At 39.1% G+C, this 17536-nt stretch overlaps 1 protein-coding gene across 5 annotated transcripts in view; it reads right to left on the bottom strand.

Annotated features, from left to right (window-relative positions):
- DMXL1 (Dmx like 1) overlaps positions 1 to 17536 on the bottom strand; it is a 128135-nt gene that overhangs the window by 92532 nt on the left and 18067 nt on the right. For all 5 annotated transcript variants that reach the window (XR_008630623.1, XM_055141063.1, XM_055141062.1 and 2 more), the window contains exons 6-9: positions 13398 to 13464; positions 10371 to 10549; positions 7009 to 7198; positions 4194 to 4362 (exon numbers count right to left, since the gene is read on the bottom strand). Coding sequence is in view for 4 of the 5 variants with exons in the window: in XM_055141063.1 (XP_054997038.1) it covers positions 4194 to 4362; positions 7009 to 7198; positions 10371 to 10549; positions 13398 to 13464 (605 nt within the window). In the remaining variant the exon portion in view is untranslated. The remainder of the gene's footprint in view (positions 1 to 4193; positions 4363 to 7008; positions 7199 to 10370; positions 10550 to 13397; positions 13465 to 17536) is intronic.

Raw genomic sequence — 17536 nt, forward strand, 5'->3', positions numbered from 1 at the left:
GAGAACCCCATGCCTTCTCGAGGTCAGGATGGGCTAACTCCCTCCACCCCCTTGTACTTCTGGAAGCCCTGGCAATCACACCCACACCCCAAACCTACCCAGTTAAAAGTTGAACTCCACCGAACCACCCAGTTAAAAATTCTGGATTTCCTGGAACAACATCTCCAAACTCTACAACACTGAAAATCCAGCAGTAGTATACCAGACTGGGTGAGATATAACATAGAAACCTACCAATCTTAACTAACAAAAAATTAACACAGAAAGCTTAACTTGTAACAACATATTAGTAACCCCCGTAAGAGGACTTATTGTCTCCATGATAACACAACAATTTTCATTAAAATTAATTTTATTATTAAATAAGTAATATAAAGTAAATAATTGTGGGCCTGCTACAAGGGTGGGTTTGAGGGGTGGTTGGTAAATTGTAGACAGTGGTGGAGGGAAGGTGATAGTGGTGGTGAGACTGGTGTTGGATTATTGAATGCCATAACAAATTATCATAAAGAACTTTGTAAACCACAGTGTTTAAATAAAGTGTGGGGGGAAAAGAGAACAAACGCTAATGAATTCCTCTAGTACCCAGAATTTTCTACTGTTGGACAAGGAAGTAAGCCACATCTAAGAGCTGAATTTTGAGGAAGAAATAGAGTAACAAGGAAGTTCATTCCAATAAACCCAATGTAAGGAAAAAAATTCTCCAGAGTCCAATCCAGTTGCTAACAATATATTGCTTTGATTTATTCTACATGCAGGCCTCTTCTTAGGAATCTACGTTCAAAAGAAAAGTTTTAAAATTTTACTTATTGAAAGATAAGGAAATGCTATGTTACAATTTAGGATTACCTCACTTTTTTAAAGTAAAAATTAAAGTTTTCTTCAGTCTCAAATGTCATTTACTCATAAAAAAGTTATAAAAAAAAATTACTGTATAAGACTAGCAGAGGGAATAGAGTTGTTTAATACAAAGATACACACTGAAAGAATCATAAAGAATGAGGAAGCAAAAGATAAGTCCTCATCAAAGATTAAGACAACTCCCCCAGAGTAACAGAAGTAAGCAAATTACTGGATGAAGACTTCAAAGTCGTGATTATAAAAATGTTCACCAAACTTGGGAAAAGAATGATAAAAATAAAGCAAAGTTTATAGAAATGAGGTAGATGACAGAACTGAAAAATACAGAAAGGTCCAATGGCAAACTGAATGAAGCAGAGGAGGAGATAATTGAGTTGAAGGCAAAGCAACAGACCACCAAATTGAAAAAAGAATTTAAAAAAATTTAAGATATCTTTATAGACAACAGCAAGAGGAATGCTATTCACATCTGAGAGGGCCCATAAACAAGAGAGAAACAGGATTATAAAACTGCTTGAAGGAAAAAAGATGGCCAACAATGTCACCAATTTAGAAGAGAAAGAAACACAGACAGGAAGCCTAGAGTTCCAAATAAGATGAACCCAAGGGGCCGGAGTAATAGCACAGCAGGTAGGGTGTTTGCCTTGCACGCAGCTGACCCAGGTTCGATCCCTGGCATTCCCTATGGTCCCCCAAGTACTGCCAGGAGTAATTCCTGAGTGCAAAGCCAGGAGTAACCCCTGAGCATCACTGGGTGTGACCCAAAAAGCAAAAAAAAAAAAAAAAAAAAAAGATGAACCCAAGAACATCCAAAACAAGACACATAGAACTAAAACAGAAAAAGTTAAAGATATAGAGAGAATCTTAAAAGCATCAAGACAAAACCAGTGAGTCACATACAAGGAAAATCCCATAAGGCTAAAAAGCAGACTTAACACAAACATCAGAGACCAAAGCAAGACATGCTCAAAGTGATAAAAGGAAAAAAATTCTGACCAAGAATTCTATACCAGTAAAGTTAACTCCAGAATTGAAGGAGAGATTACACAAAAGACATTATCACCACTGAAGTCTCCTTGCAAGAAACATTGAGTTAATTTTTAAAGAAATGGTAGAGCTGGGGCTGGATCGACAGCACAGTGGGTAGGGCATTTGCCTTGCACGCGGCTGACCTGGGTTAGATTCCCAGCATCCTGAGCACTGCCAGGAGTAATTTCTGAGTGCAAAGCCAGGAGTAACCCCTGCACATTGCTGGGTGTGACCCAAAAAACCAAAAAAAAAAAAAAAAAGAAAAGAAATGGTAGGGCCTAAGCAATAGTCCAGTGGGGAGGGCGTTTGCCTTGCAAGTGATCAACCCAAGTCAATCTCCAGCATCCCACATGGTACCCCCGAAAACCTCCAGGAGTAATTCCTAAGTGCAGAGCCAGAAGTAAATCCTGAGCATCACTGGGTGTGACCCAAAAAGCCAAATAAGTAAATAAATCATTAAAAAAGAAAAGAAAAGAAATGGTAATAACATCAAGAAAATGTAAGTAATGTTGGGTCCAGTTCTTGGGGAAAGAATGTTGGTATATTGGTAATGAGATGGTGTTGGAATATGTGCGTGAGAAACCATCATTAACAATACTGTAAGTCATAGAACTTCAACCAATAAAGAAAAACTTTTTAATGAATAAATCATGTAAAAAATAAACTCCTCTGAAAAAGGTATTATTACGTATATAAAGACAGTAGAAAAATTAATTATAAATGAAACGCAGATTGAAAGACAAAACTAATATCCTGTCATGATAATTGAAACAACATTAATGAGACAGACATGTAAAATGAATTATCAAAAGTATTAAAATGGGAGAAAGCTGGAGAGATAGTATAGTGGGCAGGATGCTTGCTTTGTATGCTACTGACCCAGGCTTAATCTCCGGCATTCCATATGGTCCCCTAAGCCCTGGCAGAAGTGACCCTAAGCTCAGAGCCAGGCCAATCACGACTCAACTGGTCCAAAAAACAAAAAGAAAAAAAGGAAAAAAAATGTTTTCAAAAAATGGGAGAAGATGCAGGGAGAGCAAACATGTAAACTTTTACAGCTAGATAGATAACTCAGCAATCTGAATGCTTCAGTCATAGAACCATAAATGATCTCCAATACCACATGTCACACTGGGCACCCAGAGTATAGCCCCTCAAAAAGGTGAGTGGTATACTTGGAGAGATAACTCAGTGGGCTGAAGCACATGCTCTTCATGTAGATCTAGCACTGCATGGCACCCTGTGTACCACTGGGAAAGACCTTCCTCAAGCACAGAGCCAAAGTAGCCCCCACGCACAGCCAGGTGTAGCCACACACACACAAAAAAGTAAACTTTCAGAATATGTTCAAAGTAATCTTTAGCCCAAAACTGAATCCTATACATTTAATTATATGCATCATTTAGTACTACTTTGAGGGTTGAAGTATGACTGACTCCAGAGTCTGATTCTCAGGCATCTTCTCTACCAGAGCTATATCCCTGCCATTTTGTTTTTGTAACAGAAGTAATACTGGTTAATGTAGGTACAAATGAATTACATTTGAATTATAGAATAATCAAAGGCAAAAACTTAAGGTACAAAGAACCAAAGCAAAGGAACAAAAGAAACAAAAGGGTAGGTTCAAGTGGTAGAGCACATGCCTAGCATACACAAGGCCCTCAGGATGGCACACATGGCCTGCCGTTCTACCAAGGATGTCTCCAATAAAAAAATATTTAAATTAAAAACTTTTTGGTTATAATGACAAAATGATGGTCACCAGAGAGAAAAATGAGAGAGGTAAGCAAATGAAACAAAGGGGGTCCATTACATGGTGGTGGGTGAAATCTAAAACTTTTGCTGGTATCTGAATGAAGTATAGTTAGATATCTAATTAGAACCATAATCATTTGAACCTACATTAACCAATGTTACTTCCATTAAAATAACAAAATGGCAGGAATACAGCTCTAGTAGAGAAGATGCATGAGAATCAGACTCTGGATTCAGCCACAACTTTACCCCTCAAAATACTACTAAATGGTGCTGTCTTAGGTTCTAGCTCAAATCTCAGCTGTAGATTAATAAAAACTCTAAATCACTTATCAAGATCTCAAACCACAAATAAAATCATATCCTTAAAAGGCAAACAAAATCCTTTTTTCTGTGTAACCAGTGAGCTAGCTACAAGATAAGATTAGCTAAGAAAGTTACCTCCAGTTTTCATGTAAGACAAGAACTAAAAAAAAAAAAAAATCAATTGATATAAAAATCAATTGATTCAATGCCAAAAACATTTAAAAAAAAAAAATCGATATTACCTGTGGCCGGGTTAATGCTGGCAGCAATATGAAAGTGGCACAGAGCATTGGCATGCAGTGGAGTGTTCCTGTGGACAAGATGAGGATCCTGCTGATGTGGAAGATATCCAGTATGTGCTACTAGTGCATGTGATCTCCTCCGACCTCTACGGAAATGTCTCAGATTTATCTGAATAAAAACAAAGTAACATCAATGCATGTATTGTCATAAGCAAATACATGTATTTCATGATTTTAAGACAGTCTATAATGTCTAAGTACGTTTTTCAGTTTTTTGTATGGTAAATTTGAAACCTAAAAAAAGAATTTTAGAGCATAAAACTGTTCAACTCTTCTTCTAAACAATAACGTATCAAGCCTTGCAATTTTATCTGGTTTATTTTCTGAGCATTTCCTAAACTAAAAAGTTCGCAATATGTCTACCTAGAGTTGCTCCCTGCAATCATATTGCATTCATGAATGTGGAATATAAAGTAGCTGAGAGATACAAGCTTACAATGTTGCAATTTCTGACAGATATTTCTCTAGACTTAGTTATTAAAATACAGAAATCCAAAACCATGTGGCTGCTAGTGCAGCCTCTCGACCTCATATCTCTTCATTCTCGGCAATGGAAAACAAATTATCAAATGCTTTCTTTTCAGCAGATCGACTTTAGGGGGGAGAAACTCCAAATGAATAACAGTGAGTTTATTGTTGAAATATTAAATGTAATCAAAGTAAAGTGAAAGTAAAGTGAAATTTATCAGTTACACAGGCGGGGTGGGGGGCTGGGGAGGTGGGGGGGTGGGGGGAGGTATACTGTGATTCTTGGCGGTGGAATATGTGCACTGGTGAAGGGATGGGTGTTCGAGCATTGTACAACTGAGACTTAAACCTGAAAGCTTTGTAACTTTCCACATGGTGATTCAATAAAAGAATAAATTAATTAAAAACAATAAATTATTACCATACATTATGATTTTTTTACAATTCACTGTGCATTTTCAGAGATAATTTCACCCATAATTCAGACTGAAAATATCATTCTCATCTTTGATATAAAAGTTTATATAGAACCCAAAATCATTTAAAAGAACAAGCATCTTCAGTTTCCTAGTAACAGACTTCTTTCAGTTACTAATACAAATAACTATTCTATTAGTTCTTCAGCATTTTAAGACCGTAAGTGTCCATGTAATAATAGTTATACTGAGTCATTAAAACATCCAAACTGAAAATGACTGCTCTACAATCAAAGATTTTAAGAATAAAGAATTTTCAGGTAACGTTCAGATAACTTAAAAAAAAAAAGGAGGAGGAACCAGTACTAAATTATTTTATATTGGTCTGGACACCAAAAATGAACTGTTTCAATATTAAGTAATCAAATATTCCCCAAGTTCTATAGTGATCTAAAGATAACAAAAGCAGAACAGAATTTAGGGGCCAGAGAGATAGTACCATGGGTAGGGCAATTGCCTTGCATGTGGCTGATCCAGGTTCAATCCCCAGCACCCCATGATCCCCCAAGCCCCACCTGGAATGATCCCTGAGTACCACCAGTTGTGGCCCCAATTCAAAACAAACAAACAGAGTTTAAAAAACTACTTTAACTTCCTATAACTAAAATGAAACAAAAATACCAAAAGCTGGTAAAGAAAAAAAATATTTTAAGAGCCAAACATCTGCATTCTCAAATTTTAATTTATGAAAATAAAGTGTAATCATCCAGGGCAGGAGCTACAGTATAGCAGGGAAAGTTCCTGCCTTCCCCAGCATCCCAAACTGTCCACCACCCAAGGTCCCCAAGTGATTTCCACTCGAGGTCCCCAAGTGATTGCTGAATGCAAAGCCAGGAGTAACTCTTGCACATCACTGGGTGTGATGACCTTCTGTCAGACAAAAAAACAAACAAAAAAAATGAAAAAGAAAAAGTGTAATCATCCTGTTATTGTTAGCTAACCCAAGAGACTTCACAATTATAGTATTTTGTGCATAAGAAAAAAGCATTAGAATAATTTTTAAACCAAAAAAGCTTAGAAATTTTTCTTTTTTATGGCTATTCATAAAGATATGCATTTTTTATAAGTATCCATGACTGTAAATGTTATCTGTGCATTATTAAAAATACATTGTACAAATGATTTTAAAACTTGTAGGAACTACTGCCGCTGAGATGTGATCCCGGGGGCCGCACGTGTGTGCAGCCTCTCTGAAGCTGCAAGAACGTGAATCCAGACCCAACTAAACTACTTTTGGCATGGGCAGCTCCTCGCAGAATGTCTCCAGCCTGAGAACTAAGCCACGACCCCATGCCCGCCCAGGAGGGGAAAGGTATTTCTCTCTCTCGCCTCTTCCTTTCCGGGGATGAAGGGCATGGTGACTGCCATATTATAACGACCACTGATGGGGTTTACAAGCTTGCAATGATCCAATATCTGGAAAAAATCTCCCTGGATTTAGTTGTTAAAAGTACAGAAATCTAAAACCGCATATCTATTCACAACAGGTCTGACTCTAGAGGGGTACTCCTAACAAAAATAGTGAGGTTTGTGTTGAAATATTGAATGTAACCAAAGTAAACAGAAAGTAAAGTGAAACTTATCAGTTCCAAAGGGGGGGGAGTTGCGGGATGGGAGGTGTACTGTGTGGGGTTTTTTTTTTTTTTGGTGGTGGGATATGGGCACTGGTGAAGGGATGGTTGTTTCAGCATTGTATAACTGAGACTTATGCCTGAAAGCACTGTAATTTTCCACATGGTGATTCAATAAAATATAATTCCAATTAAAAAAAAACAAAACTTGTAGGAACTGAAATCTATCAAAACACTTACATCCAAAGCATTTTGAACTCGTTCTTTACTGGAAGCATTTCTCTTGAAGTTATTTGTGAAAGTCACTGGTTCAGTCCAATGGTTGCAGTCACCTCCATACAGTAGAGAATCATTTGGTAAAAATGTCTCTACCCAAAGACGACATACGTTATCTTTGCAGCAAGTCAACAATACATTACATACAGATGCCCTAAGAAAGAAAGATTTTACAGGCAAAAAATTAAGTTTCACACAGTATCACATTTACAACATTTCTATAATTACTTGCACAGACATAAAGATAAGTCAATATAAGTTATGCAACACAGTGATACCATGGCAATTGAGCATGCATTTGATCATACAGCAAATACCTACTAATCTATTTTCCTATCTATAAATTAATAGTTTTAAAAATACCTATAATTTCTTATTTTAGGAATTCAAGATTCTTCTATCTAAAGAACAAAGACATATTATGCCATAAAACTTCAATTAGTAAGCAAAAAACTCTGTCAATGAAAAAAAACTTATACAATGGATGATTATAATTGAATTTTCACTTTCTGAAAAGGTACAGGCATACAATCACTATGAAGCTACAGTAAAGTATGTGGAAAGAGACTAGAAGATGAGGCTAGGCACAGGAGGAGGACAGGTCAAGTGTGGTCTGGGGAGGCACAAAACTTGCAAAAGAGCTGAGGGGGATAACCTAAAGAGTGGGTGGAAAAGGGGAAAAGACAGAGTAGTAGTGAGGGAAAGATGGTGAAAGGACAGAGCAAAGGGTGAATGCTGAAATGGGGAGAGCAATTTAGATAAAACAGGTCATTCTGCCTTTTCTTTTCCTTATTTATTTTTGGCTTTTGGGCCACACTTGATGGTGCTCAGGGTTTACTCCTGGATCTGCACTCAGGGATCACTCCCAGTAAGGCTTGGAGGACTATCTGGGAAGCTAGGAATTTGAATCTAGGTTGGCTGTGGGCAAGGAGTAGCCCAGCTATCCCTCCAGCCCAGCTATTGTCCTTTCTTCCCCTTTATCAGTACTTAGTATACTTATACCAAATCTTTTTGCCTAACATATGGCAAAAGTTGTACAAGAACAGAAAAGTTATAAAATAAATACTATCCACATCTCCTTCCTTAGTCAAGTCTTAACTTCAGTAAATTGTTTTATATGCTACAAAATAAAAGAATAATCAATTATATAGACATTAATAAACTTTATAAGCATCAAGGAGGGAACTATTGTGTTAACTCAGAAAATTGAGAGGGGAATAAAAGTCACCATAGTAGAATATCCTGTAGTAGACAGTAAAACATATTATATGATTAAAGAGTACAGTGTTAAGTTTTCTATCAAGTATTTAAGTTAAAGGAAAAACACTCTGTAGCTTTCACTGTTAAACATGTTGACCGCACTCATTTTCAGGATATTAAAAAAAAAAACATACTATGAGAACCACAAAAATTTCTCATATAGACCAGTCCAGTCCCTAGCTATAACGTGTGGGACAATGCTTGTAAAGGGTAGACCAAGTTCCCACTCTACCAAAGCCCTGGCAGCCACAGTCGCACCCCAATAGCTGCTGCCATGTCTATGACTGGACTTCATCACCTCACAATAGCACTATAGAGATGCGCAATCGCTAAAAATTGCAGGTACACCCAGTTTTGTTTTTTTTTTGGGGGGGGGCTAAAAAACCCCAGGCCTTTTTAAAGTTGGGGTGGGTGACCTACCTCTATTTCCCTGTACTTCTGAAGCCCTGGCAGTCACACCCCATTCTACCACCATCGCCATATAAGCTCACTGCCCAGTTAAATATTCTGGATTTTCTGGGGTGAAATACCCAAACTACAATATTAACATCGCAATAGGAGCACACCAGATTGGAAGAAAATGTAAAGTAGAAGTCAACTCAGCTCGACTAACAAAAACATTAACACAGAAGGTTCAATAGCAACATCAGCTTAGTTAAACCTCAGACAAGGACTTAATGACCCCATGCTGAGACACAACTGTCACTGTCACTGTTATCCCATTGCTCAGAGATTTGTTCCAGCGGGCACCAGTAACGACTCTCATTGTGAGATTTACTGTTACTATTTTTGGCATATCCAATACCCTACGGGTAGCTTGCCAGGCTCTGCCGTGCGGGCACGATACTCTCGGTAGCTTGCCGGGCTCTCTGAGAAGGGCGGAGGAATCGAACATGGGTCGGCCTTGTGAAAGGCAAACGCCCTACCCCTGTGCTATTGCTCCAGCCCGAGACACAACAATTTTCACAAATTATCTTTTACTGAAGTACTTCCTGATCATTTAGTTAGCCATCTAGTGGTTAACAAACAATATAAAATACATTATTTTGGGACTGCTAGGTTGGGGAAATGGAGATAATGGTGGAGGGGAAAGTAGCAGCAGCCATAGGATTGATACTGGAATACTGAATGCCTGTAACAAATCATCATGAACAACTGTAAACCATGATGTTTAAGTACAGAAAACAAAAAAACAACACCCCTACCAAAAAAACCCAAAACTATGTGAGAATAATACCCAAAGACAATAGAAACAACAGGGGAGACCTGGCACATGGTAGGCAGCTTGCCACAAAGAGGCAAGGGAGAGGGGAGTGCAGTTAGGACAGAGAAGGCAGTTGGAAATGATTGCTCTGAACAAGAACTGGGTGCTGAAAGGAGGTAAAGTGATATGCATCATCTTCTTCAGTAACAGTATTTTAAACCACAATGCCTAAAAAGGGGTGGGAGGAAAGAGAGAAGAAAAGAGAGAAAAAAAGTGCCTGCCATAGAGGTAGGCTGGGGGAGCAGGTGTGGTAGAAGGTGGAGGACCTGAGGGAAACTGGGGACACGAGTAGTGGGAAATGTACACTGGTAAAGTGATGGGTGCTAGAAGATTGTGTGACTGAAAATCAATCATGAACAACTTTGAAACTGTATATCCCAGTGATTCAATTAAAAATATTTTTAATTTAAAAAATAACTGATGTAATAAAATAAATATTTATGGTCTCATGGTATATTATCCCAATAAACTTGTTTTCTGTTTGTTTGCTTGCTTTAAAAAAACAAGCAACATACCATCTGGCACATGAGTTAGAGCCCATGTAAATGTCAATACCAAGCAAGGAACTAGCTAAACTTAGGATACTAGAAGGTTTATAATTCTCATCTGATAGTATCCTTTCATGTGACTCTCCTCTTCAGTACCAATTATAGCTGATTCTTGCCAAGATACGTGCATGCCAGAGACTATTCCTACTTGACTCCTGACAGGCCCAATTCCTATAGCTGTGGACTTTTTCTCCAAAGAAAAATTAAAGTCACAATAAATGTTTTCTCACAGAGAAAATAACTAATTCACTAACCTCGGCATGTATTTGCTTATTTTACGCCAGGAAAATCCATTTACAGCTCGAGGATGGGCCAAGTACACAAAAGAAAAGTCAATTTCTCCTTGAGATTGTATTTCTGAACTTCTATCTGGAGAGGTAACAGCTGTCCGCCAGTTTTCTACGTTATACCATACCTTTAAAAGACAGTCATCCTAAGGGGAAAAAAAAAAGAACATCCATCAGAAATTAAAGATTAAATTAAAAAGCAAAAGTCAAAGTTGGTAGGCACTCTAATCACAATTAACTTAAGAGATGTGACTTTAGACACAGAGAAAATAAGGAAGGCTCCAATTCTGATTCATTTGTCGTCATTGTTTTTGATTTTGGGCTACACCTGGCTATGCTCGGGGCTTACTCCTGGTTCTGCACTCAAGGATTGCTTACTCCTAGCGGGACTTGATGGGACCATATGGGGTGTCTAGGATTGAATCTGGTCAGTCAAGGCAAGTGTCTTATCCCATACTATTAGCACAATTCTGATGTTTTCACATAAACACTACTAAATTGTGCTTTGAGAATTAAGGTCTGTGAGTATGGGTATTTTTTAAAGTCTATATCAAGGAAAATTCTAGTTACCATATACTACTGAATTTTGCTCAAAAACTATGAATTGCATGCCCAAGTCAGCCTGAAGAGCTATTAAAAAAGAAAAGAAAAACCTTTGCTGATGATCTAGAGTAATGCACATTCTTAATCTGCAGATGATCTGGAATCATACTTTCAGACCATAGTATTTCAGCAGCTCATGATCTAATCTGCAAACCAATGGTTAAATGAAATCTTTCAAGCACTATATATATATATATATATATATATATATATATATATATTGCTTTTTGGGTCACATCCGGCGATGCACAGGGGTTGCTCCTGGCTCTGCAGGAATTACCCCTGGCGGTGCTCAGGGGACCATATGGGATGCTGGGAATCGAACCCGGGTCGGCCGCGTGCAAGGCAAACGCCCTACCCGCTGTGCTATTGCTCCAGCCCCCAGCACTATATTATTTTTATTTTTTATTTTTTATTTTATTTTTATTTATTTTTCTTTTTTTGCTTTTTGGGTCACACCTGGCGATGCACAGGGGTTACTCCTGGCTTTGCACTCAGGAATTACCCCTGGCCGTGCTCAGGGGACCATATGGGATGCTGGGATTTGAACCCGGGTCGGCCGCGTGCAAGGCAAACGCCCTACCCACTGTGCTATCTCTCCAGCCCCTATATTATTTTTAAATAAAAAAATAGAACCCTGTATCAAAGGGTCACAAATATCCTTCTAGGAGATCTATAAATTTGTATTTTAAACACAGTCTGCTAAGATTATCATCTTTTAGATAATTAATGTAAGAAAGTAGCTAAACTTTATTAACATTATACAACATGAAAGACATGACAACAGGGGCTGGAGTGATAGCACAGCAGATAGGGTATTTGCCTTGCATGCGGCCAACCTGGGTTTGATTCCTAGTATCCCATATGGTCCCCTGAGCACTGCCAGGAGTAATTCCTGAGTGCAGAGCCAGGAGTGCATCACTAGGTGTGCATCACCAGGTGTGACCCAAAAAGCATTTTTTTTTTAAAAAAAGACATGCCAATCACTTAACAAAGACTGCCTAAGTAATCTGATGACTTAACTGCTTACAAGGCTGGTGTTATTATCCTCAGTTTATACATGAGAAAACCAAGATTCAAAAAAAATTACTGGGGCTGGAACAATAGAATAGCGGGTAGGGCATTTGCTTTGCATGCAGCCGACCCGAGTTCGATTCCCAGCATCCTATATGGTCCCCTGAGCACTGCCAGGAGTAACCCCTGTGCATTGCTGGGTGCGATGCAAAATTTTTTTTTTAATTTTAATTAAAAAAACTTAAAAATTACTGGCTCATGGGCTGCAGAGATAGTACAGTGGGCAAGGCACTTGTCTTGTCCAACCCAAGTTCCAACCCAGCATCCCATGTGTCCAACCCAAGTTCCAACCCAGCATCCCATATGGTTCCCCATGTACTGCCAGGAAAAATTCCTGAGTGCACAGCCAGGAGTAACCCTTAATCACTGCCGGATGTGGACCAAATCCCCATGTCTCTCCTTCCCTCCAACACACACACACAAAAATACTGGCTCAAAATTTAAAAGCTGGCAAGCAGCTTATTTATACCTTGAGCTATCCGTTTCAATAATACTATCTCTCATTATAATAATATTTAACCAATATTTGCTATTTAGCTCAGCAGGTAGGGCGTTTGCCTTGCATGCGGCCGACCCGGGTTGAATTCCTCCATCCCTCTCGGAGAGCCCGGCAAGCTACCGAGAGTATCCCGCCCTCACGGCAGAGCCTGACAAGCGACCCGTGGCATATTCAATATAACAAAAACAGTAACAAGTCTCACAATGGAGACGTTACTGTGTCCGCTCAAGCAAATCGATGAACAACGGGATGACAGTGCAGAACATTTTCACTGTCATCCCATTGCTCAACGATTTGTTCAAGCGGGCACCAGTAACATCTCTCGATTGTGACACTTATTTGTTACTCTTTTTGGCACATCCAATATACCACAGGTTGCTTGCCAGGCTCTGCCGTACGGGCAGGATATTCTCGGTAGCTTGCCGGGCTCTCTGAGAGGGGTGGAGGAATCGAACACAGGTCATCCGTGTGAAAGGCGAACGCCCTACTACTGTGCTATCGCTCCAGCCCGCAGAACATTTCAATAAAAATATTTCAATTCAAATAAGTAAAAGAATGGGGCTCGGGTCAGAGCGATAGTACAGCAGGTATGGCATTTGCCTTGTATATGGCTGAACCAAGTTCAATCCTTTGCACCCCATATGGTCCCCCAAACCCTGCCAGAAGTGATCCTTGAGGGCAAAGCCAGGAGTAAGTCCTGGGCACAGCCAGGTGTGGCCCCCCAAACACACAAACAAAAATGAATGGGACTGGTTAACATATCATAAATTTCTAAATCAACCATAACACAATCTGGGAACAGCTTTTTCACAATTTACCTTCCCAGCAGTGGCAAAAAATTCTCCATCTGGTGAAAATTTCATTAAATGAACTTCAGAAGCAGTTCTATAAATTAAACATATAAGGAAAATTAACGAGAGAATGAAATACTAACTTTCATCAATTATATTAAATTGGTCTATACACCAATTTATACACATAAATAAAATAATTAAAATCTGAGAGTGAAGAGATAGTGTATCAGGTGAGTCACTTGACCTGCATGCAGCTGACCTGGCTTCAATCCCTGGCACCACACATGCTTCCCTGAGCACTGCCTGAAGTAACTCCCTGAGTACTGTCAGGAATAAGCCCTGAGAACTACAAAGTGTGTGCTTACAAAATAAAAATGAATAAATAAAATAAACCTTAAGGTCAAAATTGAGTCAGTCTAATGGGATGTAAAGCATACGCATACAGGAAGCCTGGTTTTGATCCCTGGGAATTCATGTTCCCTATCCCACCCCAGCACTGACAAAAGTTATTCCCCTCACCCTGAGCCAGAAGTAGCCCCTAATACCAAGTACGACCCCCAGAATGAATCACTATATACATAATAAATAAATCTTAAATATGAGAGCCAAAGAGATAGGACAGCAGATAGGACACTTGCTTGCATGTGCTAGATCCATGTTCCATCCCTAGCCTTACCCCTGAAGACTGCTAGTATAGCCCCCAAACAAAACATACACAAAACAAATATAAGAATTATTTTATGTAAAAATAACCATGCATAAGAACCATGCAAGACATAACTTGTCATATTCTTTTTTTTTTCCCCAGGGGTTGGTTAGTGAGAAGGGGGTGTTTAGGGAGTTGTTATCCATACCGGGAAGTACTCAGGGGCTATTCCTGGTTTATGTTCAGGAGTGACCTCAGGCTGACTATTGAGCAAATTTGGCAGCTAGTAAGGAAGCTCCTTGCCTCCTCTATTATCTCTCAACCCCTTGACAAACTTCTAAAAAGTTTAAGTATTACAGCTTACACTCACTTATAATGTAAGGGTTTGTTTTTTAGATATGGTATCTTATTTCCAGAACCATAGATTTTATATTACAATAAATATTTCCATGAATAATTAATCAGTTATTTTTTTCCTTTTCTTTTGTATTTTGGGCCACAAATGACAGCTCTCAGGGGCTCTGTGCTTATGAGACCAAGTGGTGCTGGGAAATGACCCCAGGCATCCTGCATGCAAAACATAAGCTACAGCTCTAAATTAAATAAGTATTTTTAAATGTTTTACTTTAAACTAGCATCTACCTAAAGACTATGTGTGGGTGAATGAAAGGTTTTGTAATGATCAAGGATTCAACTTCACCTCTATCATTGAGCATGGTAGTCAGTCAAAAAAAACCCTTCATGCTGCCACTGCCGAGATGTGATCCCGGGGGCCGCACACGTTTGCGGCCCCTCCACAGCTGCACGAGCGTGAATCCAGACCCAGCTAAACTACTTTTGGCATGGGCAGCTACTTGCAGAATGTCTCCAGCCTGAGAACTAAGCCACGACCCCATGCCCGCCCAGGAGGGGAAAGGTATTTCTCTCTCTCGCCTGTCCCTTCCTGGGGATGAAGGGCGTGGGGACCACCATATTATGACGACCACAGATGGGGTTTACAAGCTTGCAATGATCCAATATCCAGAAGAAATCTCCCTGGATTTAGTTGTTAAAGTACAGAAATCCAAGACCTCATTTCTCTTCACAACAGGTCTGACTCTAGTGGGGTGCTCCTAACAGTAATGGTGAGGTCAGTGTTGAAATAGTGAATGTAACCAAAGTAAATAGAAAATAAAGTGAAAATTATCAGTTACAAGGTGGGGTGGGTGGGATGGGAGGTGTACTGTGTGAGTTTTTTTTTTTTTTTTTTTGGTGGTGGGATATGGGCACTGGTGAAGGGATGGTTGTTTCAGCATTGTATGACTAAGACTTAAGCCTGGAAGCATTGTAATTTTGCACATGGTGATTCAATAAAATAAAATTCTTATTAAAAGAAAAAAAACCCTTCATGTTTCCTCCACTTATGAGTATACACTGGTATGAAAATAGCTCTTACTTTTCTTTACCCAAGTGACTGGGTAAAGGATTTATCCTAAATGTATTTGTAAAGCGGGCTGATGAGAAATTTCATCACAGTTTATCTCAAATAAATGAATTTTCTCAATTCTAAATAAAATGTAACAGACACTGAAACCGACAAAATAAAAGCAGTTAATAAAACACCTTACTGATGGGGGAAAATATTTGTACATAATACATCAAATAAAGAACAGATATCCATGATCTACAATGTATTCACAAAACTCAACAACAAAAAAATCCAATGACTCAACCAAATATGAACAAGGAGATGAACACACATTTTCCAAAGAAGACATATCAGTAAGATGGCCAATAGTCATGTGAGAAAGTGTTCACCATCACTCATTTGGCCCCAGAGCTCAGCAAGGTTTACATTCATTTAGTTGCAGGCTTCACACATTCGCATTCTTTATTTGAAGCACACATATTCTTTCTGGTTGTAGTGCCCATGGGAGCAGGGTGGTGGTGTCACTGCAGTGCTCACACTCATGCACATTCAAGGCCACACTTCCTCACTGTGGTATAGGAACACTTTTTTGTTTTGTTTTGTTTCACTGTAAGGACCCCACCCTGCAATGTTTGAATGAACAATGGCAGTTCCTAAGCCAGGAACCTAAGTTATGGTTCCCTCACATATAGCAAGAACTTCAGTCCTCCAAGTCTTCTCCCTAGTCACAGTGAAAGGTTTTCATATTTTTAATTTTGTGTGTGTGTGTGTGTATGTGTGTGTGTGTGTGTGTGTGTATGTGTGTGTGTGTGTGTGTGTGTGTGTGTTGCCCAGGGATCAAACTCAAAGACTCACACAGGCAAGTGCTCAACACTGGCCTGATCCTTTTCTTCTTCTGGTTCTGTTTTGTTTTGTTTTGGGGGCGACACCTGGAGGTGCTGAAGGCTTACTCCTGGCTCTGCATTCAGGAATCACTACTACAGGGCTTAGGGAACCATGTAGGACACCAGGCATCAAACCTGAGTTGGCCACTTGTAAGGCAAACACCTTACCTGCTCTATTATGTTTCTGGACCCCACCTTTCTCTTTAAAAAATCGTGGTGCTCACCAGATATCCAGTTCTCACACCCCATTTAGCAGTGCTTAAACATACCTGTCTGTGGCGTGGTGAGAAACTACTTGTGGCACTGGGCATAATAGATGCCAGAGCTGCCAACATTACAAGCATCTGTGGTGAACACAGGGGCCTAAACTCATGGCCATTCATTAACAAGTAAGGCATTCTAAGTCACTAAGTCATGACTCCAGGTCCCATATTTGTCTTTTAAGATGCATTTTGATTACTTATTTGTATTTTGGGGCCACCCCAGCAGTGCTTAAGGCCTACTCCTGGCTCTACATTCAGGGATCACTCCTGGTGGTCTCCAGAGAGCATATGAGGTGCTGGGTATTGAACTCTGATTGACTGCATGCAAGGCAAGTGCCCTACCTTCTGTACTCTGGTCCCTAAATATACATTAAAACTATGCTCAAAGAAAGAAATCTCAATGAGATTTTGATGATTAGTTTGATTATATAGTCTAATATGGGGAAGATAATTCTTTTTCACAGTAAGAGACATTAATTTCAAAAGTATATTAGGTGTGTGTGTCTCTACGTATGATTTTGAAAGTTTGTGTCTAATGATCTTCACATAGATCTTACAAGTTTCTTATCCTTCTCAATTGCTTTTAAAAAAATTTTTTTATTGAATCACCATAAAATAGTTACAAAGCTTTCATGATTGAGTTTCAGTCATACAATGTCCCAAAACCATCCTTCTACCAATACATATTTCCCACCATCAATATCCCCAGTATCCCTCCTATCACCCCCCACCCCACCCTACCCCTACCTCTATGGCAGGCATTTTTCTTCTACGCTCTACTTTAAGGCATTATGGTTTGCAATATAGATACTGAAAGGCCATCATGTTTCATCTTTCACCAACTCTTAATTGCTCTTAATCCAACAATTTTTCAATGGATTTTAAAGTATGACACCAAAGATAAAAAATAACAAATCCCTTATAGACTAGAAAAGGTTTATCACAGAATAAAAATGAATACT

This window comes from Sorex araneus, chromosome 6 (assembly GCF_027595985.1).
Source record: "Sorex araneus isolate mSorAra2 chromosome 6, mSorAra2.pri, whole genome shotgun sequence".
Lineage (NCBI taxonomy): Eukaryota > Metazoa > Chordata > Mammalia > Eulipotyphla > Soricidae > Sorex > Sorex araneus.